The sequence below is a fragment of the Ochotona princeps genome, chromosome 9, assembly GCF_030435755.1.
Source record: "Ochotona princeps isolate mOchPri1 chromosome 9, mOchPri1.hap1, whole genome shotgun sequence".
Classification (NCBI taxonomy): domain Eukaryota; kingdom Metazoa; phylum Chordata; class Mammalia; order Lagomorpha; family Ochotonidae; genus Ochotona; species Ochotona princeps.
The window spans coordinates 34,214,691-34,240,858 of NC_080840.1; the positions used below are offsets into that span (position 1 = coordinate 34,214,691).

A 26,168-nucleotide genomic window follows, 5' to 3' on the forward strand; every position below is an offset into this window, starting at 1 on the left:
TTAATTAAGATTTAATCTGCATCTAGCTCCCAATCAAAAGGGTGTAGAAACTGCAGCTCCCTGGGCAGGCATTAGCCTAACGGATTAGGTGTCCGCCTCCAACACTGGAATACCTGGGAGTGGTACTCACGTAGGGCTCTGGATTCCAGCTCTCTGCCAAGGCAGACCCTGGAAGGCAGCAGTGACGGCTCAGACATTTGGCTTCTTAAGCTGCATACTGCGTTCTGGCTCCCAGCCTTCCCTAACCCAGCTAGCAGGTATTTGGAAAGCAAATCTACAGGAGAAAACATTCTGTCTCCTTGTCCCCTTCTTTCTCTGTCTCTCAAATAAACACATTTAAGAGGAAATCTGTTACATTTCTAACAACAATTGCTCTAACTAAAGGACTACTTATACGGCAAATCTACCTATCATAAGAAACCACAGAGGAAGAAGCAAGACCACAATCAATTCTACACAATCACCTAAGATCATGGTCAGCGTGATCATTCAGGTTAGCTCAGTCAGGACCTCACCATGACTTCACAGCCTAGAGACACAACGCCGCAACCAGTTTATCCCATACTGTTTCTGTGCTCGGTTTTGACCATGCTACCCAACTTTGACAAGTGGCACAGGAAGAAACCTGAAAAGTAACAAGATCTAGGGCCCAGCGCCATGGCTAGCGGCTAAAGTCCTTGCCTTGAACACACCAGGATCTTCTCTATATAATCTGCCTTTCCAGTAAAAACTTAACAATTTAATTTAATTTTTAAAAAGGCCCAGCGCAGTAGCCTAGTGACCTAAGTTCTCACCTTGCACACCCCAGGATCCCATATGGGTGCCAGTTCTAATCCCGGCAGCTCCACTTCCCATCCAATTCCCTGCTTGTGGCCTGGGAAAGCAGTCGAGGACAGCCCAAAGCCTCGAGACCCTATACCTGCATTGGAGACTCAGAAGAGGCTCCTGACTCCTGGCTTCGGATCAGCTCAGCTCGGGCCGTTGCAGCCATTTGGGGAGTGAATAAGAGGACGGAAGATCTTTCTCTCTGTATCTCCTTCTCTATATGTATCTGCTTTTCCAATAAAATTTTTTTTAAAAAATGTTTAAAGAGTAACAAGACCAATCAATTGAAATGAGGAGAGAGCGTACTGAGATAAATGTTAGAGAACAACAACAACTAATGGTCACATAAAGCCCACTGAGTATCCAATACTGGGTCAGCTCCTTTCATGGACGGCCAGTCAACGCTCCCAACAACCTAAGGAGCAGGGCCCATTTGATCTCATACAAGAAACACTGAGACCAGAGACCGCCACCTGCACAAAGCCAGGAGCAGCCTTCCTGCACCTACACTGGACACGCTTGCTTATCGTACTGCTTACTCTTCCCTGACAAGCATGCATTTCACTCAAAAAAATGTTTTTAAATATGTTTTAAGTTTTCATTCTTTTTTCTTTTTATTTATTTTTATTGGAAAGGCAGATATACAGAGAGGAGGACACAGAAAGATCTTTCGTCCACTGATTCACTCCCCAAGCGGCTGCCAATGGCTGGAGCTGCGCCTATCCAAGCCAGGAGCCAGGAGCCTCTTCCAGGTCTCCCAGACGGGTGCAGGGTCCCAAGGCTTTGGACCATCCTCAACTGCTTTCCCAGGCCACAACCTGGGCGCTGGATGGGAAGTGGGGCCACCAGGATTAGTATGGGTACCCATATGGGATCCTGGAACATGCAAGGCGAGGACTCTAGCCACTAGGCTATTGAGCTGGGCCCTCCCTAATAATTTTATTAATGTCATTCTCACCCACTAACTTTGGGCTGCTTTATCTCAGCGTTTGGCCAAGTGCCTCATGCTCAGTAGTTATTTATAAAGTAGATAACCTGGGCTATCGTGCACAATGATGAATTCTTCACTTGGGACACCCTAAGCCCATGTCAGAGTGCCTGCTTTGTGCCCCAACTATTCCACATCCTGCCAAGGCACACTGGCAGGGAGCAGATAATGGCTCAAGTATCAAGTATCAAGGTCCTCCAGATCTCCATGGGAGACCCAGATAGGGTTCCTGGCTCCCTGCTTCTGCCTAGCTCCAACCTGGCTGCTGCAGGCATTTGCAAATGGAAGGTTCTCTCTTTCTCTCTCTCTCTCCCTTTTTTCTGTCTCTTTCCCTCTGCTCCAATCAAATGAAAATTTAAAAACTTAAAACCTTACAAAATAAATAGCGTTAATAACCTCACAGACTGGGCTTTTGCATATCATAAACTATTCTTCAAAGCTAAACTGGGAGGAGTGGAAAAGCTATGGAAAGCGCACCTGCAGGAGACAGCGGCTCGTCATGGCCCGGTAGCAGGCCCTGTGGCTCTTCACCGTCGGCCTGTCGCCGAGGCAGTAGCCCCACTTCTTGACCATGTGAAACCGCTTGGCGTGCCAAATGTGAGTCTCCAACCACCTGTTCTTCTTTTGTCTACGGTTAAATTCTAGCAACCGGTTTATGTGACACCTTCGCGCTTTGTGGCATTTGCTTTTCGAGTGTTCTTTTTTCTGATGTACAGCTTTCTCCGCCTATGGTTTCACAAACAGAAACAGATCCCAGTTTGTTAGCATCGTGGAACAAAATTCAATGTCAAGCAAGCAAACACTCAACTTTAGAGTAAGTGGAATACTTGCAAGACTTCATTAAGCTTGCTTAATTTTCCAGCTTGATCTAAAGTAGACACAACAGAAAGCATTTATTTTAGTCAGGCAAACCTAAAAAGGACGCAGTTTTATCACTAACCATGTGGACTCTGACTAGAATACTTGTAGAATGGTCAACACAGCAGTAGACCATAATGTGACTATTACTGTTAGAGCACAAGACAGAATTAATCAAAGGCTTATTGCTGCTTTAGCCTGTAACACTTTAACTAGAACTAAAAACTTAAGACCAAAAATACAACAGTAAGAAAATCCACAGAGTTCATTTCAATCAGGCCACATAGACAAACACTAACAGTTATCTCTAGGAAACAGCTCTTCCAGTAATTCTACAAAGTAAAAAATACAAATTATTTTTCACTCTCAATCTCTCCTACAGCTAAACTAAATTTTTACAGGGAAAATATTTTTTCTTGTTGGTTTCTGAGAAATCACTTAAGAATAGGAACTTTGGCCCAACAGAATGACTCAGTGGCCAAATTCTCACCTTGCAAGAGCCAAGATCCCATATGGGCACTGGTTTGTATAGCAGGTGCTCTTCCCATCCAGCTCCCTGCTTATGGCATGGGAAATCAGTGGAGGTTGGCCCAAAAGCTTAGGACCCTGCACTCACATGGGAGACCCAGAAAAGGCTGCTGGCTTCAGATCAGTTCAGCTCTAGCCACAGCGGCCATTTGGGGAGTGAAGCAGTGAAAAGAAAATCATTTTGTCTCTCCTTTTCATAAATCTGATCTGTCTTTCCAATGAAAATAATCATTTTTTAAAAAATTCTGAACCAATCAACAGATGTGAGTAGCAGGGCAGGGCAGGCATTAAGTACCGTGGTTAAGATGCCACATGGGAGCATGGCGTGATAGCGCAGCAATTAAGGTCTTTGCCTTGAACACACCGGGATCCCATATTGGCACCAGTTCTAACCCTGGCGGCCCCGCTTCCCATCTAGCTCCCTGCCTGTGCCCTGGGAAAGCAATTGAGGATGACCCAAAGCTTTGGGACCCTGCACCTGTGTGGGAGACCCAGAGGAAGTTCCTGGCTCCTGGCTTTGGATAGGTGCAGTTCCAGCCATTGCAGCCGCTTGGGGAATAAACCATTGGACAGAAGATCTTTCTGTCTCTCCTCCTCTCTGTATATCTGCCTTTCCAATAAAAATAAATAAATCTTTAAAAAAAAAAAAGATGCCCCATAGGATGCCAGGGTTTGAGTCCCCACTCTGTTTTCAATCCAACTTCCTGCTGATGAACATGATATGACAGCAGGTAATGATTCAAGCACTTAGGTCCCTGCAACCATATGGAAGACCTGGGAAGAACACAGGCTTGAGGTTTCAGCCTATCTCTTTTCTTCAATAAAATACAAAAAAAATAAATGTGCTATCTGTTCAGTTCCATTGGGCAGGGGGGGAAAAAAGGCAGGGCTAGCTTAAATAGTCACCAGAATTTTGGCGAAGTCAAAACAAAATTAGACTTGTATAAAAAAACCAAAAGCAAGTTCAAGTTGTCAACTCTGATAAAGAAGGCAAAATTAGACATGAATGACGTACTTTTTTCCTTCTAACCTCAAACTTCTAACCACATTTCTAATCACAGAAACGAAAGTGCAAATCTGGCAAGAGGGGCCTAATTTTACTTTAAATGTAAAAAAGACAGAGGGTTCCAAATGATGCATCGAACCAAACTTCAGCTGTCTGCAAACCTGCTTGAGAGTAACAAGGGAGGGACTGAATGACGTTTGCATCAAACATGCCACCTCTGCCACCCCTATCTCTCACAAGAGCATGCCGCCACACGCTTCGTTGTGGCTTTCACTGAAGCTCTATTAGGCCAAGTACTTCTCCATTTCTTCCAGCATCTCCAACCTGCACACTGATATCAGGTACAACTCCCACCTCTTTCTGCGCCATCTCCTGTAACCGTCGAGGAAGGCGACGGACATTGTGGCTCATGGCTCTCCGTCTCATGTGCCGGGGTAGGGTCTGGAAGACCAGCGAATTAGAAGACTTCTGGGTCACAGCTTTCAGCATAGCACTGATTTCAGCAGCCCGTGCCTGGGCAAAAGTAGAGGCTGTTGAAGACAAGCAGAGGATCTCTGAAAACAAGTCCCAAATCCATATTGTTCTTCTTGGCGGATTTCAAAAGGAAGCCAGATTAGAAGTACAGAAGCTCACAAGTCCCCCGCCACCCTAACCCCTTTCAGAATACCAACGGCAGCTCTGGCTGAGCTGCAACACGATGCGATTATTATCTGCAGAGCAGTTTCATTTTCCAGCAGGAATTCAGGCTTACTTGTTATAATCAGAAAAAAAAAAAAAAAAATTTCAGAGCTGGCATTATGTTGTTGTAAGTGAAGCCACCACAGGAAATGTGTGTACCCAAATGAGTACTGGTTCAAAGTCCCAGCTGCTCCACGTCTGATCCAGTCCCTACTAATCGCCTAGCAAAAGCAGCACAAGATGGTCCAAGTACTTGGGCTCCTAGGACTGGTGAAGCTCCTGGCTCCTGGCTTCAGTATGGTCCAGTACTGCCAGATGTAGCCATCTAAGAAGTGAATCAGTGAATAAAAGATCTCTTTCTCCATCGCTCTCTCTCTCTCTCTGTGTGTAACTCTTTCAAACAGATAAACCTCTAAAAAAAAGTTTAAAAATTTTACAGAGTCTAAAACAAGAGTCTTCATAAAATTCATGCGGTATAAGAAAAATTCATGCAGTATATACACATAAAACATGGTCACAGCCATTTATAGGTGCAATAATCACAGGGAAACAAGGAAAAACAAAATGTTAACAGTTCTTCTGACATTCCCTTAATATTTTCCGCCTTTTCCAAATTCAAAGTTGCTTCAAAAACTGCATGGGAAAGGCATTTCATTTCTTCATCCCATTTTTTCCAGAACATTTGGGAGTATTGTCATATGTATCTATTACTGGTCTTCTTTACTGAAATATAATTTCTTAGGAAGATTAAACAGGGTGCCAAGGAAATTCCAGTCAACAGAGAGACAAAGCAGAACCAGAGGGCCCATCTCAGGTGTACACCCAGGAACAGGTTTCTGTGATAGATGGGATGGGAGTGGTGAGGACATGACAGAATATGAGGTCAGTCTACGGCCATACCACCCTGAACGCGCCCGATCTCGTCTGATCTCGGAAGCTAAGCAGGGTCGGGCCTGGTTAGTACTTGGATGGGAGACAGAATATGAGGTCAGATAAGCCTCACACAGGCCCTAAAAAGAAAGGTCTTGGTTGGAACTGCACATCGGCTTAACTGGTTAATCCTCCACCTTGCAAGCACTGGCACCCCATGTGGGTGCTTGTTCATGTCCCAGTTGCTCCACTTCCCATCCAGCTCCCTGCTTGTGGCTGGGAAAGCAGAAGAGGACGGCCCAAAGCCATGGGGCCCCACACCTGTGTGGGAGATCCAGAAGAAGCTCCTGGTTCCTGGCTTAAGATCAGCTCAGCTCTGGTCATTGCGGCCATTTGGGGAGTGAACCAGCAGATGGAAGTTCTTTCTCTCTGTTTCTCCTTCTTTCTATAAATCTGACTTTCCAATAAAAATAAATAAATCTTACAAAAAAAAAACCAAGAAGGTGGTCTTGGTTGCCATCGGAATGTAGGACAGCATGGATGGCACACTTACAGAAGGAAGGGGCAGGGATTCAGAGGAAGAATTCACAAGTAAGCAGTTGTGAGACGGTAAGAGAACCCCAAGAAGGGAGACAGATGCACCAGGCCCAGGAAACCATAACCAAACTGCAGCCTGGCAGTGAGCAAGACCCAGGGTGGAAGCAGAGGGGAGAGGATGAGGAGGACAATCTATGGGCACAAGATTGCCCAGAAACCAAGGTCAGCCAACCATCACCTGCATCTGACACCCACCAGTTATGTACTTGGGGATCTCCTGAGAGGTGCCCTCAGGACCAGCTTTCCAGCCTCCCTTCTTCTTAAACATGACTTTGGAAGAACACAGCTCGTTCCCGTCGGGCTCAGACAGTGAGTGGGAGGTCATTTTGGCTTGCCACAGTCGTCCAGTTCCAGAGTGAGGTTCTAGTGTGTTTTTGAAAAGGGAATAAAAAGAAACATCATTGCTCAGGGAACAAGGATATCTGCTGGCTGACAACACAGGTCAGCTTGGGAATCCTACGGCCACCCAATGAGGTGGCTATTGCCATCTCTTTTGAAAGAGGCAGGGTCTCCAGGAGGGAGGTCACCAAGAAAGATGCCAGCACAGGAGGCAACCGTGTCCGTAAGGCATATAAACCAACTTGGTTATAAACAGATACGAGCAAAAAAATGTCCACAGCTTCCTGCTATAGTCTGAAGTTTGCATCCCCCCCCCCCAATTTGTGTGCTCAAAGTCAACCAAGTGGCTGCCATGAAGTGGAGAGGTGGTTAGTTACATGGGTATAACCCCAAGAACGGCAGGAGTGTCTTGCAAAGAACAACCCCCCAGGATTCCTGCTCCTCTCACGGGCGGACACAGTGGGAATGGCACCGCTACAAACCCGATGCAGGCCCTCCCCAGACACCAAGCTGGATCCTCACTTCCCAACCTCCACAACTGTGGGAACTAATGCCCTATGAGGGCATTTTGTTACAGCAGCCTCAAAACCATGCTCTTAAATAATATCTCAGCTACAAAATGCTGTATATTCCGCTTCGATCCGCTCAAGATGACAGCCAGTAGGCTAATTCAAAGCAAGGATTAGAAGTAAAGTCTTGGTCAAACACCTGGACAGTCTCACCATTCTGACCCTAGGGTAACATCCAAATCTGCCTGAATGGGGACAGAGATCTATGGAGGATTTTACAGTATTCCTGCTTATCTCCACCGCGGCGTTACTATGTAAGCCACTACCACCTGGAAGCAGCTGCACGGTTTGTCATTACAAGCTCTGGATGAGCTCACACATTTGAAGGGCTTACCACACGGCACACCAGGCACCAACTGATGGATCGCAACCTAGATCCTAATAACCACAACCTAAGATGTATTCAATTAGACCCGATGCACACTATTCTTTAAATATTCCAAAATGTTCTAGACCACAGCTCTAGCTGGCATTTTCTACTGCTGTCTCACTGAATGACTGCTATCTTTTCCCATGTCCTCCTGAGATTTTGGAATCAGCACAGAAGTTCAACTGTCCCATATTTCACATGGGAATTATGGAAGTATAATTTAATAATAATTGATGTTAGGGTAGAAATAAAATACACCAACTCTGAAATACACATGGTTATTATTCACAATACAACCATTGCTCCTCAGAATAACATGCAGATATGTTAATCTTGTATAGATCCTAATCTTAAGTACTAAAACAACTCTCCAAAAGCTTGGCAGCGCTAAGTGCCTGGCGGAAGGCCCTACAGCTGCACTTCCAGCCCTAGTGCCACTGCCTGCACTGCCCTTCTGCTCGCTCCATCCTGAGGCCATCCATCCCCACATGGAGCTCCAACAAGAACATAGGAGAACCCTCACGGAAATGGGCACAAGGGGCAACTCCATGTTGACCAGCTCTGTGTGCTCCCACAAATGACCCCCAAAACTCCACAAGTATGGACCTGCGAGTGACAAAAAGACTTGCTTAGCAAGTACTCCAATTTGCTAACTTAGAGAAAAACGAGTTTAATTCATTCTTATTATTTCTATGCTTTTAATCATTATTTAGATAATGACTATCAAAAGAAGCTAATGGCAGCAGCTTGGTCTCAACTGGAACAAAGAGACCATCATACATTATCTTACCTTGCTTCTCAGCTTGGGAAGGTTTCCCACCTCCAATATGATGCTTCACGCCTCTATCAGCCACAAAGCCAGAGGACAAAGTCACATTAGTAGGTTGGTTTCTCATTTTCTTAGCATGTTTTCTTTCTTTTGCATTAGACATTTCTGGAAAGAAGGTAATAAATTAAATTTAGAGAGGAAACTTCCATTTGAAAACAAAAACAAATTTAAAGAATGTCTAAGATGAAGTCTCATTCTGTAATATACATTTATTATGAGTGGACAGATATCAAAATATGACACTGATCCATGGCAGTTAGATAAGTCAAAGCAATTATGAATCTGTACTAATACAAAACCTGAATCAAGGTAAAAAAAAAAAACTTTACTAATGGAAGAGATCCTGCTGGTACCTTCTAGTTTATGTTGCCAAATAATTAAATCATACTCAGATGCTGACACAGCACAAAGTACATTAGAAGAATGAAAAATGTGGTGAGATAAGAGCACAAGACACCACGAAAAATAAATCCAGGGCCTGGGACAAGGGCTCAATGGCTAAATCCTCACCTTGCAAACTCTGGGAACCCATCTGGGCACCAGCTGCTCCACTTCCCATCCAGCTTCCTGCTTGTGGCCTGGGAGAGTGGTGGAGGACGGCCCAAGGCCTTGGGACTCTGCACCTGCATGGGAGACCCTATTCTGTACTGGCTCAGCTTCATTTGGGGGGTAAACCAGTGAATGGAATATGTTTCTCTGTCTCTCCTTCTCTCTGTAAATCTGATCTGCTTTTCCAATAAAAATAAATGTTTAAAAATAGTAAAATAAAATTGGTTACTACATTTTATCTTGATTCCTAGGTAAAATAAGAGCTGTGAATCAATGAAATAAGAAACATCCTATTTTGAAATGATAACTGCTAGAAAAACCACTTACAAATGATCAATGTTTTTACTTCTATTACTGAGATGAGACAAACTGCACTTTGAAAGATTTCTTTTTATTTGAAAGGCAGAGTTACAGGAAAAAGGACAGAGTTGAGCACAAAGGCCAGAGCTGAGCCAATCCTAAGTCAGGGGCTTCCTCTGGGTCTCCCACAACAGTGCCAAGGCCCAAGGACTTATGTCATCCTCATCTGCTTTTCCAGGCCACAGGACATGCACCAGCACCCATATGAAAAGTCGGCACCCCAGATGAAGGCTTAGCCACAACACCAACCTCTATATTTTAAAATTTATTAGTTTGATGTGAAGTAAGAACGAACGATAGAAATCTAGTAAAGTTTGACTGACTTACCCAGTATTTTCTGTCTCAAACTTAAAACTCCCTTATTTTTATTCAGTTTGAATAGCCATTTTCTACTTTGAAATAAAATTATCATTAAAATAATTTATCAGATGCATAACTTTTATCAATTGCAATATCCTCTCATATATGACCTAAGTATAATATAAAAACTAAAAAGTGTGGCTGGCACAATGCTTCAACCAGCTAATCTTCCACCTTCAAGCACCAGCATCTCATATGGGTGCGGGTTCATGTCCCAGCTGCTCTGCTTCCCACCCAGCTCCCTGCTTGTGGCCTTGAAGAGCAGTTGAAGACGGCCCAAGGTTTTAGGACCCTGCATCTACCTGGGAGATCTAGAAGAGGTTCCTGGCTCCTGGCTTAAGATTGACTCAGCTCTGGTTCTTGCAGCCACTTGAGGAGTGAAACAGCAAATGGAAAATCCTTCTTTCTGTCTCTCCTTCTCTCTGCAAATCAGCTTTTCCAATAAAAATAAATAAATCCTTAAAAAAAAAGTAAGTAACTTGTGTATAGCTATTTCACACAACTATAAGCTACCATATAACACCACAGAGTTGAGTTTGCACAGGGGTACACATAACAGACAGCTGCAGGGGTGTTGGCACCACCCCAAACCCCCTCCCCACCCACACACAGTCAGTAACATGCATTGCTTACTCCGATGGCCTGCACGGAGACTAGAAGCCAAGGAGCTCAGCCAAACTATTCTCCAAGTATTTTTATTAGTCTTCACTTCCTACACAGGCAAGCAGACTCAAAGGCAAAGTAACTCAAGTGTGGAGAACTGGCACTATACAGAGCAACCGACAATGCCACTGGTGACATAATCTCCCATTCTGGTAAACACTCCCACAAAAAGTACAAACTGACTTGGCTATATTACATTCCTAGAAATGTCAGCCTATATGAAAGCTATAGCCAGTACTGCATACGGCAGATTCTCTACTACCTCAATCTTAATTGTTACATCAATCAAAACACACAAACTTCTAATATGCCCTGTCACAATTTGCACGATTCCCACTGAAGCCTATTCATTAATATGACAACCAGCACAGCGCTGTAGATTCTCCCTCTGTCTTCCAAATAAACAAGGAGAGAGCTCGATCTTCACTGCCCAAATGCCTGCAACAGTCAAGGACGGCCTGGCCTTGAACCAAGAACTCCAAGTCTACTACAAAAGCTCAAGGCATCACTCACTGCCCCCCAGGCACAACAGCAGAGAGCCAGATCAGAAGCAGAGCAACTGGGTCACAATTCAAATTCGGGATGTGGGCTCAAATAGTTGTGCCACAACACTAACCCTCTCCCTTTTTTGAAAGCTCTTATTTAAAACACTGCATGCTGATTTAAAAAAATCTAAACAAGTTCTTGGATACCCAATATGTGGCTAATAGATTCCTACTGTGTATAACACCAAACTAGGCCAAGGGTGTGATCTCTTTCCTTAAAAAATTTTAGCCTTGGGGGCCTGACGCCATGGCCTAGCGGCTAAAGTCCTTGCCTTAAACGCACTGGGATCCCACCTATATGGGCACTGGTTCTAATCCTGGCAGTCCGGTTTCCTATCCAGCTCCCTGCTTGTGGCCTGGGGAAGCAGTCGAGGACAGCCCAAAGCCTAGGGACCCTGCATCCAAGTGGGAGACCTTGTGGAAGTTCCTGGCTCCTGGCTTCAGATCAGCCCAGCACCAGCTGTTGTGGTCACTTGGGGAGTGAATCATCAGACAGAAGATCTTCCTCTCTGTCTCTCCTCCTCTCTGTATATCTGACTTTGCAATAAAAATAAATAAATCTTTAAAAAAAAGAATTTAGCCTTGGGCCTGGCACGATAGCCCAGAGGCTAATGTCTTTGCCTTGCAGGTGCCAGGATCCCTATGGGCGCCAGTTCGTATCCTGACTGTTCCATTTCCCATCCAGCTCCCTGCTTGTGGCTCAGAAAAGCAGTGGAGGATGGCCAAAAACCTTGGGACCCTGTACCCCTGTGGGAGATCAGAAGAAGTTCCTAGCTCCTGAGTTATGGTTGGCTCAGCTCAGCTGTGGGGCCACTTGGGGAGTGAACCAGCAGATGGAAGATCTGTCTCTTCTCTCTATTAAAAAAATCTGCATTTCCAATAAAGGTAAATAAATATTAAAAAAGAAGAAGAATGTATCCTTTTTAGGTAACTAACAGTGAGCACTTTACAAGCAGACTTCTAAAAGGTCTTTAAATAGAACTGCAAGCTCAATGTGGGGCAAGCGTTTGTTGCAGCAGTTAAGATGTCTGTGTTCCATTCCGGAATGCCTGGGTTTGACTTCCAGCTGCTGCTCCAGAATCCAGCTTCTTGCCAGTATCAATCCCACTGGGGGCAGGAGGGAGGTACTGCTGAGTGGTTGAGGTCTGTCAGCTACATGGGAGATTAGATTGGGTTCCCGGCTCCTACTTTGGCCCAAGCTGGGTCATTGCTGGCATCAGAAGGTGGAAGCTGTCTTTCTCTGCCTCTTAAATAAACTGAGAGAAACAGAGAACCTGATGCCCAAAATTTTGGAATCTCATATGTGCCAGGTACCATTCTACCCACTTTATTCATTTACTCCTCACATCTCAATGAGGGAAACACTACATTGTCCTCACTTTACACATAAAGAAACAAGCAGAGACAGGTTCTGCACCACATGAGACACACACACACACCCAAGGCTACCAGACACAAGCCAGTCTGACTCCTTTTACTATCCTTAAAGCACAAGACAGAATGAAACCATACACAAAGAAATATGGGTCAGGACTACAGCACAGCACAGTAAAGTCTCATTTTGCAGCACCTGCATCCCATACAGGTGCCAGTTTGTGTCCTGGCTGCTCCACTTCCATGCTAATGGCCTGGAAAAACAGCAGTAGGGATGGTCCAAGTCCTTGGGACTCCACACCCACAAGGTGCTCCCTGGCTCCCAGCTTTCCAGCTTTGGACCAGCCAAGCTCCAGCCAAGAGAACCTTTTGGAGAATGAACCAGTGAATGGAAGAGCTCTGTCCCTCTTTCTCTGCATCTCGTTCAAATATATATATATATATATTTTAATGTTAAAACCTGCAGTTTAGCGCAATTTCTAAAACTGGATAAAGTGGGGGGAGGGTGGGTGTGTGACTCAGCAAAAAAAAAATAAGAATGTGGGATTTCAGCTAGAATTTGGATCCACACACGGAGGAATCTCCTGGGTGAGTTCACAAGTAATGATTCTGTGGACAATGGGATAGGAACAGAGTACAAGCAAGCTAGGAGACCTTAGTCCTACATCAACGAAAGAGAGCTGAAGGTTCTGGAATCTCAAGACGTGAGCAGTAAGGAGGGCATGGTGGAATCCAAGGGGTTCACCTGTGTGACACCTTGGAAGCAAACAAAACTGAGATCTCGTCTTTCTTCACGGCTGCATCCCCAGGGTGCCTTGTGTATGAGGCGCTCAATCCTTGCACGCTGACCCTAAGCACACCGCCCATAACACCACGCTAACAGGACCTGAAGACCTCCCGAGCCAACGTAGCGTCCCTCTGACTACGGAGACCAGCCGTGGCGCCGAGAGCGAGGAAGGGATCCCAAGAGTTGAGGGCTGCGTTCAAATCCAAGGAGACCTGGCCAAGCCCGAGCATTCCAGAGAGGCGGACGCGCGGGCAGCAGGCGAAGGTGGACACCGCCCAGGGCGAGGCGTGATGGCGGGACCCCCGCAGCCGCGTCCCGCAGGCTGGTAGACGAGGCGAGCAATGGCAGAAGCAGCGAGCTCGAGCCCCGGCGGGGGCCGAAGAAGGTTCGGGATGGGGAACAGGGGCCCGCGGGCTGCGAAGACAAGGGGACGCGCAGGGGGGCCGGGGCCGGACACAGGCGTCGGGCTCGGGATTGGAGGGGCGCTGCCCCCAACACACCTCAGACACAAATTCCCCGACTCTGACGGGCCGTCTTGACTTACCTACCAGATGTTCCGAGGAAGTTCCCGGGTCAGAACGACAAGGTTCTGCCGCCAGCCCCTCTACGGCGACACGCGCGACAGCAGGGCCGAAGGGCGCCTGCGTCAGGCTGCCAGCTTCCTCCACGTGGCCTGGAATCGCGCCCGGACTACAACTCCCAGAAGGCCGAGCGCGTGCACGCATGCGGCCTCGACGTAAGCCCCCGAGGGGCTGAGACGCTGGCTGCCTGTGCGGTCAGTCAGGTGGATCTGAGTGAGCCGCGCTAACCGGTTCGGCGCCGTCGGAGCTGCTTCTCCACCTGCGGCCGCCAGAAAAAGACGATCGGCGATGTCGTCCCTGATCAGGAGGGTGATCAGCACCGCCAAAGCCCCGGGGGCCATCGGCCCCTACAGGTAATGTGTCCCTTGGGCAGCACCTGCGGGGGTGGGAAGAGCCGAAGCGCGCGCCTCGGGGGTCTCCGGGGCGAGGAAACTGAGTCCGCAAAGGGGGCACCGCACCTGGAGACCCCCCGCAATCCACATACCATAGAATTCACTCCTTGAACCTGAGCCAGTCCGTGATTTGGGCCGTAGCTGCCAGCTGTGCAGCCGTCGCCACTTTGTAATGTCCGAGAGTTTCCTCACCCCAACGAGAAACCCGGTGACAAGTGCCTTCACTCTGCATTCTCCTCTCCACCCTGGCCCTCACCAACCTGAATCCACGCTCCATCTCTCTGGGTTGGCTGCCTCTGGACAGTTCCTATGATTGTAATCCTAAAATATACTCGGTCCTTTGCGACTCGCTTCTGTTACTCAGCATAATGCTTGGTGTAAGAGTAAACTTCAGCCGGTGTTTAACACATCCCTCCGCCATGCCACAAGCCACTGGCGTTTTCCAGTATAAAAGTGCACTGTCATGTGTATTCATTCATGCTAATTTCCCACTAATGAAATAATCAAGTGAAGCCCTTGTCCGAATCACGGTGGAGATGGTTTTTTAAAAGTACCTAGCACGGGCTTGGCGGCATGGCCTAGTGGCTAAGGTCCTCGCCTTGATCCCATATGGTCACTGGTTCTAGTCCCAGCGGCTCCACTTCCTCTCTATCTCTCCTCCTCTCAGTATATCTGACTTTGTAATAAAAATAAAATAAATCTTTAAAAAAAAAAAAAAAAAAAAAAAAAAAAAAAAAAGTACCTAGCACATTCTACCTAAAATTTGTTGGAGAAGTCCACTCTGGTGGGCCACTCAGAAAAAATAAATAGAAAAAATCTTTACATAGAAAAAAATCTATATTCTGAATTTTCATTGTCTTAAGATGTCTTCACTGTAAAACAGCCTACATGTTCTGACAGATTTTTTTCCTGTTATATAACTTGTTTATTCTTTGTCACTAAGTAACCCTTGTTCCACTTTACCTTTCAAAAATATCTGCAGACTACTAACCAAAACGGCCAAATATTTCAACCATGACAGATGCATATTGAAAAGTGCTTCCCCACAAGGTATTGCAAACCTATGACAGGCACCTGAAGGATATAGAAATGTACACAAAGCAACCAGAAAGACATCCATAGCTTTGGGAGAAGATTAAAAAAAGATTTTTTATTTAGTGCCTCTTGTGTGATGGCACCACGGAAGCTGCTAAGTCCATCCCCATTTTGAAAAACTGAAGTTCAAAGTCAGCTTGTCCGAAGTCAGATAGGCTCGGCAGCTTGATTTGAACTCGAGCTGTGGCTTCTGTCTTCATGCTCCCTTGCCGTGAGAAATCACCCTCACCTGTGGCAAGACAGTGATGGTTATGATTGACCTGGAAATAAAAGAATGGCAGTAAAAGGCAAGTCGGAAGGGGGAACCAAGAGAGAACGAGAACTCGATTCTAACTTGGGCCAGAAGAAGGCAAAGCTCTAGGAAGACTTCCTGTGAGAAATGGGGAGACGTGGAGTTTGGGTTTAAAGGTTAGGTTTGCCATTGGTAGTAACTTGGTTTTTAAATTAACGTATTAACGTATTAAGGGCTTCAATGAGAAACCATGGGATAAAGGGTAATCCAGACTGGGAATGATTTGATCAAGACATAAAGGTAGAAGGACTGGCATAAAAGTTTGGGGACAGGGCCCAACACAGTAGCCTAGTGGTAAATCCTTGCCTGGCATGTGCTGGGATCCCATTTGAGCGCTGGTTTGTATTCCCGGCAGCTCCACTTCCCATCCAGCTCTCTGCTCGTGGCCTGGGAAAGCAGTTGAGGGCTACCCAAAGCCTTGGGACCCTGCACCCATGTGGGAGACCTGGAAAAAGCTCCTGGCTTCGGACCAGCTCAGCTCCAGCCATTGCGGCCACTTGGGAAATGAACCAGTGAATGGAAGATCTTTCTTTCTCTCCTCCTCTCTGTGTATCTGACTTTCCAATTAAAAATAAACCTTTAAGAAAAAGTTTGGGGAGAAAGCTTTAGTCATTCAACCACTCTTTTTCTTTTTTTTTTGGGGGGGAAACAAATTTTTGTACCAGTTATAATTTATTTACTGTGTTTCTTTGAGCTAGCTGCCTTTTCAATTTGAAAAGTAAACTTCTAATTATTTTCTGAAATAATCCAATGGAACAGCAATAGAAAAGAAAAATGAAGGGGCTGGCCCTGTGGCATGGTGGGGAACTGGGAGAGGCAGGACACACCACGGCTCTCCACAGGAAAAACAGCTTTATTTTTTTTACCTCTGTGGACCCAGAGGACAATTCTTACTCCAAATTTCTGTGTCCCAAGCAAAGTAGGGCATTACCTTAAAAAATTCAGCACAAACAGCTTTTAGTTTCCTAATACATACTCACTGAACACCACCCCCAGAATTCGTAACCTCTGTGCATGCCAGATGCCAAGCAATTGACCTAGTATATTGGCAGTGTTTCTCAGCAGTGCTTTGCATCCCCGAGGTATATTCTGGAATTTCTTAAATAGCCTCCCTCGTTACCACCGTCTCCCTTTACCTTCCGACATTCCCTTACAAACATTTGGCTATTTGATTCTTTTCTTGTTTTTTTTCTTTTAAAGATTTATTTATTTTTAGTAGAAAGGCAGGTTTACAGAGAAAAGGAGAGACAGAAAGATCTTACAACCACTGGCTTGCTCCCCAAATGGCCACAACAGCCTACGCTGAGCTATTCCAAAGCCAGGTACTTCTTCCAGGTCTACCATGTGGATCCAGAGGCCCAGAGACTTAGGTCATCCTCTGCTGCTTTCCCAGGCCGTAAGCAGGGAGCTGGATGGGAAGTGGAGAAGCCAGGCACAAACTGGTGCCCTTATGGGATCCTGGCGCAGGGAAGGTGAGGACTTTAGCCACTAGGCTACCACGTCCAACCTAAAACTTACATTTCTTAAACTTGTCTTGTGTAAAAATGGTATTTTTCTTCCTTCCTTAATGTAATCAGAATTAAAGTTACAATTGCTGTCATTTATCAGTGCTTACTCAACATGAGGTGTTGCTTGTATGAAGTTCCTCTTCCAGTCCTCATCTTTTCAGATGAAGACATTTATAGACACATGTGAAATAATTCACCCAAGGTCATACTACTAAGTGGGGTAACAGAATTTGAATCCAGGCAATGACTTTAGAACCCAATTTTAGTCATTTAATTTGTTGCCACCCTCCCTACCCAAGTGAGAAAAATTGAAAAGGAATTGAGAAACAGATTTTTTCCTTACTGTGATTCAGGGTATGTGATCGATTCTTGCAGATATACGCATCCAATCAAAGTTGAATTTTTGTTTTGCCTCTTTTTAATTGTAGGATCTTGCAGAGTGGTTTAACCTCTCATAGATTGCTTGTCTTCTAATGGACAAAACACTAGTTCATAAGGTTATTAGGGGATTCAGTAAGACCATGACCAATAAAAAAATAGATTTTAGTAGGGTTCAGGTTGTTGGGGGGTTTCCAGTACTGATTTGGTGCTTTATTCTGTGATGGAAATTGTGCTATTAATTATAATAGAAATTTGTGGAAGTCAGAATAGTTAGGGGGTATTCCAATATATAGAAGAATCATCCCTTTCTTCCTCCCTCTGCCTTGGTTGCCCAGTAGCAGCATTCAGAGTAACACTGCTTTCCTGGAGAACAAAAGCAGCTGTTGAAAACCCACGGGTCTGGAAGAAGCACTTCGTCTTAGCGCCTGCTAAAAGAGCATGGCTGTCCTCGACCTATTTAGAGATCCTACACACACTTTGTTCAGGAAAGGAAGCATGACCAAGACACTCCCGCTGGCCTGGGGGAGGGGTCAGCTGTCTTTACCAAGCTGCAGGCAGAAAGCAGCCTAGGAGCACACCAGTGTGCCAGTGCTGCAGGGCAGGAGCCGTCAGCCAGCTTCATGACAGGGACACTTTTTCAGGACGCTGGGCCTCCTGTGTATTCTGTATTCAGAGGGTGATACAAGGCCACTAGCAATGGTGCTAATTTAGAATATGATTTTTTTAAAAGATTTATTTTATTTTCATTACAAAGTCAGATATACAGAGAGGAGGAGAGACAGAGAGGAGGATCTTCCGTCCAATGATACACTCCCCAAGTGAGCGCAACAGCCAGTGCTGTACTGATCCAAAGCCAGGAGCCAGGAACTTTGACAATGGTGCAGGATCCCAAAGCATTGGGCCGTCCTCGACTGCTTTCCCAGGCCACAAGCAGGGAGCTGGATGGGAAGTGGAGCTGCCGGGATTAGAACCGGCGCCCATATGAAATCCCGGGTGCGTTCAAGGCGAAGACTTTAGCCGCGAGGACTTTAGCCGCTAGGCCACACCACCAGGCCCTAGAGTATGACTGTTAAAACTGCTTTTCTATCTAGTTATATCCTGAGAACATTAACTGGCTATATTTTAAGACCCATTTGTAAACAGCTTATGTACAGAATTCATAATGAATAAATTCTTTGAAGACGCCAAGTTGTTTCCAGGAATGCATCAGATCTGCTGAACTTTGAGTCCCTGGCTTTGGGGTGCGAGGAGTGTTGTCACGAATCCTTCAGTTCAACACTTTTCCAGATTCTTCAGGACTGAACCTGGAGGGATTTCCTCATCTCATCGCTGTTGCCTTCTTCTGCATTTTGCTAGCACACCAGTGGCATGATCGCACATTTTTGAAACATGGCTTAGATGATGTATTAAAGGATGGTGTATTAGAATTATTAGAATGCTTTTGAACTTCTGATGAACCTTTTGCCTGTAGGAGAACATCTCCCCTTGTGCTGCTCCAAATACTGTGGAACCAAACCTGGACTTTGCATTCTATATTTTTTTTTTACACTTATTTATTTACTTGCAAGGCAGAGTTACACAAAGGAAGAAGCAAAGGCCGAGAGGAGGGAAAGATATCTTCCAGCTGCTGGTTCATGGCCCAAATGAACTGACCCAGGCCAAAGCCAGGAGCCAGGAACTTCATCAGGGATTTCTGCATAAGGAGCGTAAGAGCCATCTTCCATTGCTATTCTCAGGCCATTGACAGGGGAACTAGATCCTAAGTGGAGCAGCTGGGTCAGGAACAAGCACCAAAAAGGGATGCCAGCCCTGCAGGCAGCAGCTTTATGCGTTATGTCACAGCACAACACCAACCCCAAGAGTAGGATTCTTTTTTTTTTTTTTAATAGATTTACTTATTTTAATTGGAAAGGCTGGTATACAGAGAGAAGCTGATACAGAGAGAAAGATCTTCCATCTGCTGATTCACCCTCCAAGTGACTGCAATGGCCAGAACTGAGTCAATCTGAATCCAGGAGCCGGGAGCCAGGAGCTTCCTCCAGGTCTCCATGCGGGTGCAGGGTGCCAAGGCTTTGGGCCATCCTCTAAAGCCTTCCCACGCCACAAGCAGGGAGCTGGAAGGGAAGTGGAGCAGCTGGGATACAAACCAGCACCCAAATGGGATCCCGGCCCAGGCAAGGTGAGGATTTAGTTACTAGGCTACCGTGCTGGGCCAGTAGTAGGATTCTTATGCTCAGAAAGTATCAACCATCCAGTCCTGTTTGCCAACAGACCTCTTTAAATATATAGGAGATAACTCAGATAGCTGGAAGTCACTCAGAGTTCTATCACTCATTTTCTAGTATTCTGAAAATAAGTATCTATTGTCAAGTTTTTTGATAAGTAACGATGTGTGTGGGCTTACCCCCAGTTCTGCCAAGGGAAGAGTGTCAGGGCAGGCAGCCTAATTCTGCAAACAGTCAGTAAACACAGTGTTATCCCTGTATAGCTGATCCCAGCAGAAGTTACAAATTAACAGGCCCCAGTCCGTAGCTACTTGTAGACTAGGGTAAAAGCCAGAATTGCTAGACTTTCTGAATCCTGTCACCAAGTATAACTCAACTCTATCCTTTGCAGCTCAAAAACACACAATACTAAAGACATTCATTAATAGCTGAATTGTAGATGCTACTTAGTGGTTTGGAGAGCAATCTGAGGCCAGCATCGTGACATTAAGGATTAAGGGTTAAGCCACTCCTCCAAAACCCCACAAACTCTGTCTCTGTAACACCTTTCAAATAAATAAAGTGAATCTCTTTTTTAAAAGATTTATTTTATTTTTATTGGGAAGTCAGATATACAGAGAGGAAGATCTTCTATCGGATGATTCACCTCCCAGGTCACCACAATGCCGGAGCTGTGCTTATCCGAAGACAGGAGCCTCTTTGAAGTCTCCCACATGGGTGCAGGGTTCCAAGGCATTGGGCCATCCTCGACTGCTTTCCCAGGCCACAAGCAGAGAGCTAGCAGCACATTCAAGATGAGGACTTTAGCTGCTAGGCTACCGTGCCGGGGCCCCAAGTAAATCTTAAAAAAAAAAAAAAAACACAAGTAGTTACCGTAACCTACCAAGTGTGAAAAAACCACCTGGGTCCTGCACAGCTATACAGACCAGTCACTACGCGTGTGCTCATGGAGTTTGGGCAAATACAATAAATCTACATAATGAAATGCTATGAAGATTGGGAATTCTACAGCAAGTTGTACAGTTGTGGAAAGATCTGTTGAGTGAAGAAAAACCTAGTATATAAAAATGTTCTGAGCATCCACATAAAGTCTTTGAACATACTCATCTATTTTCATTTTTCTCGAGTTGTTGACTAAGAAAGAAATCGCTGGTTTATATGTGAAGTATGCATTTAAGTTTTTCAGAAGTTGCCAAGCTGCTTTCCAAAACGGCTGTGTGGTTATGCATGTCTAACCGCCGTGTGGGAAGGTTCCAGCTGCTCCTCGTCAGAGCTTGTTGTTGATGTGCTGGTATCTGGCTCGTGCATTTGCGTTTCTCTGGTAACCAATCACGTTGTGCAGCTTTCCTGTACTGCCTAACTCTGAGTATTTTCTTTCGTTATGTATCTGGTCAAACCTCTTGCCCATGTTTTAGTACGTTGTTTGTCTTGCATTATATAAGTCCTTGAATACAGCAATGTTTTGCAAATATTTTTCTTTATCTGTGACTGGTATTCTCATGTTCTTAAAGATATGTTTTGATGAAAGTTTTGAATTACAATGAAGTCCAGTTTATCCATTTTTTTTTATTTGGCAGTTTCTACATTTTGTATCTTGTGAAAGATTTCTTTTAGCCATAAATTCTCTGTCTGTTACCCATTCCTGCGTGTGCACACTCGCTTTCTCTTCCTTGCAGTCAAGCTGTGTTAGTGGACCGGACCCTTTACATCTCAGGACAGCTAGGCATGGACCCTTCCAGTGGACAGCTTGTGCCTGGTGGGGTGGCAGAAGAAGCTAAGCAAGTAAGTCATTTTCCACACTTGAAGTTTCCTTTCCTATTACTTTTTATCGTTAAAGAGTATTAAGAATCTATAGTGCTTATAGATAGATGCTTCTTAAGCTATTCACTACCTGACAGTTTTATAAGAGATGGAAATGTGACAATTATGTAACAACCAAAGAAGAGATTCTGCCTTATTAAGTGACTTTAAACCTGAATTAACGAAATCAACATGTTGTCACTTTCACATGGATTGCAAAAGTTTCTCTTCAAGGTCATTGACCTACTGAAAAAATAAAAGACTGCTCTCATGGAAGTAAAATGTCAACATACTTCATAGAAGAAACATGTAAGAGATTACACATAGTGTTTCTTTTATTACACCTGAAAAGCAGAGAGACAGAAAGGGATCTTCCATCTGCTGGTTCACTCCCCAAGTTCCTGTGATACCCAAGGCTGGGCCAGGCTGTGACCAGACCAAGGCCAGGAGCCAGGGCCCCTGGTGCGATGGCTTCATGGCTAAGTCCTCACCTTGCAAGCCCTGGGATGCTGTAGGTCCTAATCCTTGCTAGCCCCTACTTATCCTTGAAGTGGTTTGAAGTAAGGAATGCCAGAAATTATTCCTGCTTTGTGTTCATGGACATTGACTGAAAATTTCACCTATTTTAACACTGAGGAGAGGATTTCACGCCAGGCTTTTTATTTTTTTTAACTGGGGCCAGTGATACAGTATTAAGATTAAAGCAGTTGGGCCCGGCGGCGTGGCCTAGCGGCTAAAGTCCTCGCCTTGAATGCCCCGGGATCCCATATGGGCGCCGGTTCTAATCCCAGCAGCTCCACTTCCCATCCAGCTCCCTGCTTGTGGCCTGGGAAAGCAGTCGAGGACGGCCCAAAGCTTTGGGAGCCTGCACCTGTGTGGAAGACCTGGAGGAGGTTCCAGGTTCCCGGCTTCGGATCGGCGCACACCGGCCGTTGTGGTCACTTGGGGAGTGAATCATCGGATGGAAGATCTTCCTCTCTGTCTCTCCTCCTCTCTGTATATCCGGCTTTCCAATAAAAAAAATGAATAAATCTTTAAAAAAAAAAGATTAAAGCAGTTGCCTGTAACATCAGCATTCCATATGGGCGCTTTTTTATTTTTTAAGATTTATTTTATTTATTTGGAAGAGTTACAGAGAGAAAGGGAGATACACAAAAGGAAAGAGATCTTCCATCCCCTGGTTCACTCCCTAGATGGCCACAAGAGCCTGGGGCTGGGCTCGGCCAAAGCCAGGAGCCAGGCTGGATCTTTGCGGTGAGAGCAGGCCCCTAACACTCAGGCCATCCTCCCCATCCTCCGCTGCTTTCCCAGGCATGTTAGCAGGGATCAGAATCAGAAGTGGAACAGAGAGACACAAATGGCACCCGTATGAGATGCTAGTGCTAGGTGGCAGCTTAAAGCATTACATTGTGTCACAGCACCAGCCCCACCCAGTTTTTTCTCATGAAAGGAGATGACTTTTTCACTGTGCTTTAGAAATATTCATCCAATGAAAGAAACCTATAATTCACTTGACTAGAAGCATCCTAGAAAGAGCAGGGGGAATTTTCCTATACCAGCAGCTGTGTAGGGATGAACTATAGTTCACTGACTTTAAATAAGCTTCTGCATAGCAGCCGTGCCTAATATCCTTCTCGCCCGCGTTCACAGGCTCTTACAAACATGGGTGAAATCCTGAAAGCTGCGGGCTGCGACTTCACTAACGGTGAGCCACCTGATGGTACTGCGGTGCTTACTGGTTTGATATTTCCTTGACCTTTTTTAAGAACTTACGTTTTATCTGGTAGTGTATCATACCTATGTGTGTGTGTGTCATTGAAAAGACAGAGGGGCGGGGAGATGTACCAACTGCTGGTTCACTAACCAAACATCCACAACAGGCAGGTCTGGCCCAGGTCAAAGCCGGGGACTTGGAATCCAAATCTGGGTCTCCCACACTGCTGGCAGGGACCCAAGCCCTTGAGCCGTCACCTGCTGCTTCCCAGGGAATGCATCAGCAGGCAGCTGGAGGGAAAGCAGAGTCACCAGAACTTGACGCAGACACTCTCCTGTGGGATGCAGGCATCCCAAGTGCCCTGTCTTCTCAAGTTGTCCTGATGATCGGAGAAGCGGCACCGCCGCGCTCTCCCTCCTCAGTCCCATCTCAAGACAGTCCCACCCTCCAGAATGATTTCTCCAGAGGGAGTGTCTGAGACCAAACAGCTCATGCTGATGACAGTGTGTGTGTGTGTCTTCCAGTGGTGAAAACAACCGTTTTGCTGGCTGACATCAATGACTTCGGTACCGTCAATGACATCTACAAGCAGTGTAAGTAATTGGGCATTATTGCTGTTTTCCATTTTAAAGAGAGGCTAGTCTGTTAATATAAATGAATGCCCAGTGTGAATGAAGTGTTGGCAGATGCTAACGAAATGGCATCGCATCCTAAAGGGATAAATAAGATGAAGAGAAACATGCAAAGTAGTCTTGTAAAAAGATTTCTATTGCAGTCCGTAAGATAATATACTAGAGAAACCCATTCTCCTGAAACTTGATTTGGTTACACCTTTCACAGGCTTTGTAAGCCCTCCTAAAATGTTTCTGTATGTGCACAGGTGGCGTTCGCTTTGCTGTGATGAGGCATGGCCACCGTCTTTACTCTGGCCCTCTTGGAATCAACAGCTAGTTAAATGTCACCATCTTTGACCTGGTGTTCTCAAATGACTCAGTACAACCTAGAGAGGTTAGAACACTTGGGACAGTTAGAACAGGTGCTGGCACTGTGTAAATGCCGAGGACGTGTTAGCTGTTACGCTAAACGTGGCTGTCCCTGTACCCTGGTGGGATGAGACGAGGGTCTAACGAGAGGAAACAGCATTGCTTGCTCTTTTAACACAAAGACCCACTCACACCAAACAGGAGGCAGGTGTCAGAGTCCTGTGACATTGCCAGATCGCATGTGAAGCACATGGCAAAGTGTTTTATTGAACAAATCTGAAAAGAAGCCTTTTTTGTTAGTGGTGCTTAATAGCCGATGAAGTACATATATTCTTTTCTAAAGTGTTGAATAAACAAAGTGTCTGGAAAGTAACATTAAATTCTTTTAAACTCAGATTTCAAGAGTAATTTTCCTGCAAGAGCTGCATACCAGGTCGCTGCTTTGCCCAAAGTAAGTATGCCTTACAATGTCTGAGGTTTACTACATTGCTTCCTCAAGAAAATGAGTTGAGCACACTGTTCCAGGAAGTTTTTTTAAAAACAAGTTTTTAAGCTCCTGCTTCCTAGGAACTTAAATGGAAGCAATCCACGCTACATATGTGGGAGGAAAAAATGCAGCAACCTTATAAACAATGCATGAACATATACATCCAGACTTAAACTGTGAGAAAAAGTGACATCTCGTCTGTGTTGGAATGTCACTTCTGCGATTATCAGTTTGAGCTAAGTTTGTGAGTTCTGCTCTAAAAGCTTTACTTGGCTGTTGTATAATATAAACCATCCAGCGATTCCACTAGGAAATGGTCCCCGTGCCAGGGCACGCATAGCCACACACTCTTCTCACCACTCGGATCTGGGTCTTGTGTGTCACACAGCAGCTTCCTGGACCTCTCGGCAGCACACCATCGCTGCCTGTAGAAGCAGCAGCTCCTGCCAACCTCCACTGGAAACTTCACACCAAGGAAAATGTATCTCCTACGCACAGCATTTGTATTGCTCCAATTGTCTGTTGATCATTATCAAATTTATTAAAGGGGTAGGGGCAGGTAGCAGAAAGACTGTGAACTTGGAATTACAAGATAACATTGAACTTCTCCAGAAGTTTTGATATTAGCTGTCTTGATATTAGCTGCATGTGTTTCAAATGGGTATTGTGGAACTCTCTTGACTTGCAAAAAAAAAACCTAAAATATCGTTTCTGTTCCTCCAGGGAGGTCGTGTGGAGATCGAAGCTATTGCTGTCCAGGGGCCTCTCTCGACAGCCTCACTCTGAGTGCTCCCTGCTCGCCGAGTCTGGGGTTTTCACTGTGCCTTTAACTCCTTAGTTTTCACACTGGATGTGAAAAACTCAAGTTTGACTAAAATATCTGAAATCATTATGGAAATCCCTTGCAAGTGGGACAGTTGAACAAGAATTAAGAATGAGATAGTGAAGCCAGTTACGATGCGGTAAACGCCCCTCAGGTACTCCTGTTACTGAGTGGAGGAGAAGGGACACGCACACCTGGTTAAATACGTAGAAGGAAGGAGAGAAATGAGTAAGAATGATGAGTTAGTATTCCTGAGACATGATCATAAGCACACCTAATTCACTGACGTCTGTTAATTTAGTGAAATAATGTTCTCATGTCAATCATGGGATTCTACTTTTATTTGAGCACAATTAAAATATTCTAGTTTGAATGGCAGAGCTAAAGGAGAACATGGCGGACCAAAATGTTTTTCTAATATAATAAACATGCAGATTTTTCTTGGTGTGATGTGTTTTTACTTTTTTTTTTTTTAAGGATTTATTTTTATTAGAAATGCAGATTTACAGAAAGAGGAGGAGATACAGAGAGAAAGATTTTCCATATGTAAGTTCACTCCCCAAGTAGCCACAACAGCCAGGGCTGAGCTGATCTGAAACCAGAAGGTTCTTCTGGGCCTCCCACACGGTGCAGAGTCCCAAGACTGGGCGGTCCTCAACTGCTTCCCAGCCACAAGCAAAGAGCTGGATGGGAAGTGGAGCACCAGGACACGAACCAGTGCCCATATGATCCTGGCACGTGCAAGGTGAGGATTTAGTCACTGAACCATCACAGTGGGCCCATTATTTCCTT

The 26,168-nt window shown here is 45.3% G+C and overlaps 2 protein-coding genes and 1 pseudogene across 4 annotated transcripts in view; 2 read left to right on the forward strand and 1 right to left on the reverse strand.

Annotated features, from left to right (window-relative positions):
- POP1 (POP1 homolog, ribonuclease P/MRP subunit) overlaps window positions 1–13,764 on the reverse strand; it is a 33,815-nt gene extending 20,051 nt beyond the window's left edge. For 2 of the 3 annotated variants that reach the window (XM_058668594.1, XM_004580625.2), the window contains exons 1-5: window positions 13,640–13,762; window positions 8,419–8,562; window positions 6,546–6,713; window positions 4,560–4,735; window positions 2,291–2,539 (exon numbers count right to left, since the gene is read on the reverse strand). In XM_058668594.1, the coding sequence (XP_058524577.1) occupies window positions 2,291–2,539; window positions 4,560–4,735; window positions 6,546–6,713; window positions 8,419–8,560 (735 nt within the window). In that variant the 5' untranslated portion in view covers window positions 8,561–8,562; window positions 13,640–13,762. Of the gene's footprint in view, window positions 1–2,290; window positions 2,540–4,559; window positions 4,736–6,545; window positions 6,714–8,418; window positions 8,563–13,639 lie in introns of all 3 variants that reach the window. The other variant, XM_058668593.1, reaches the window with a different exon arrangement.
- On the forward strand, window positions 5,770–5,889 carry LOC118757515 (5S ribosomal RNA; annotated as a pseudogene).
- Window positions 13,765–13,915: 151 nt separating the features above from the next.
- Window positions 13,916–25,813, forward strand: RIDA (reactive intermediate imine deaminase A homolog). Its single transcript, XM_004580623.3, has 6 exons — window positions 13,916–14,029; window positions 21,246–21,351; window positions 23,020–23,074; window positions 23,608–23,676; window positions 24,462–24,517; window positions 25,277–25,813. The coding sequence occupies exons 1-6, from the start codon at window positions 13,965–13,967 to the stop codon at window positions 25,337–25,339; spliced, it is 414 nt and encodes a 137-aa protein (XP_004580680.1). The 5' UTR covers window positions 13,916–13,964; the 3' UTR covers window positions 25,340–25,813.
- Window positions 25,814–26,168: the final 355 nt, after the last annotated feature.

What these genes read in the sequence shown, in the direction of transcription:
- RIDA (XM_004580623.3), top strand. Translation starts at nt 13,965, where the DNA reads ATGTCGTCCCTGATCAGGAGGGTGATCAGCACCGCCAAAGCCCCGGGG. An exon ending in TGGCAGAAGAAGCTAAGCAA is followed by an intron (nt 21,352 to 23,019) that starts GTAAGTCATTTT and finishes CCGCGTTCACAG; the next exon opens with GCTCTTACAAACATGGGTGA. An exon ending in AGGTCGCTGCTTTGCCCAAA is followed by an intron (nt 24,518 to 25,276) that starts GTAAGTATGCCT and finishes CTGTTCCTCCAG; the next exon opens with GGAGGTCGTGTGGAGATCGA.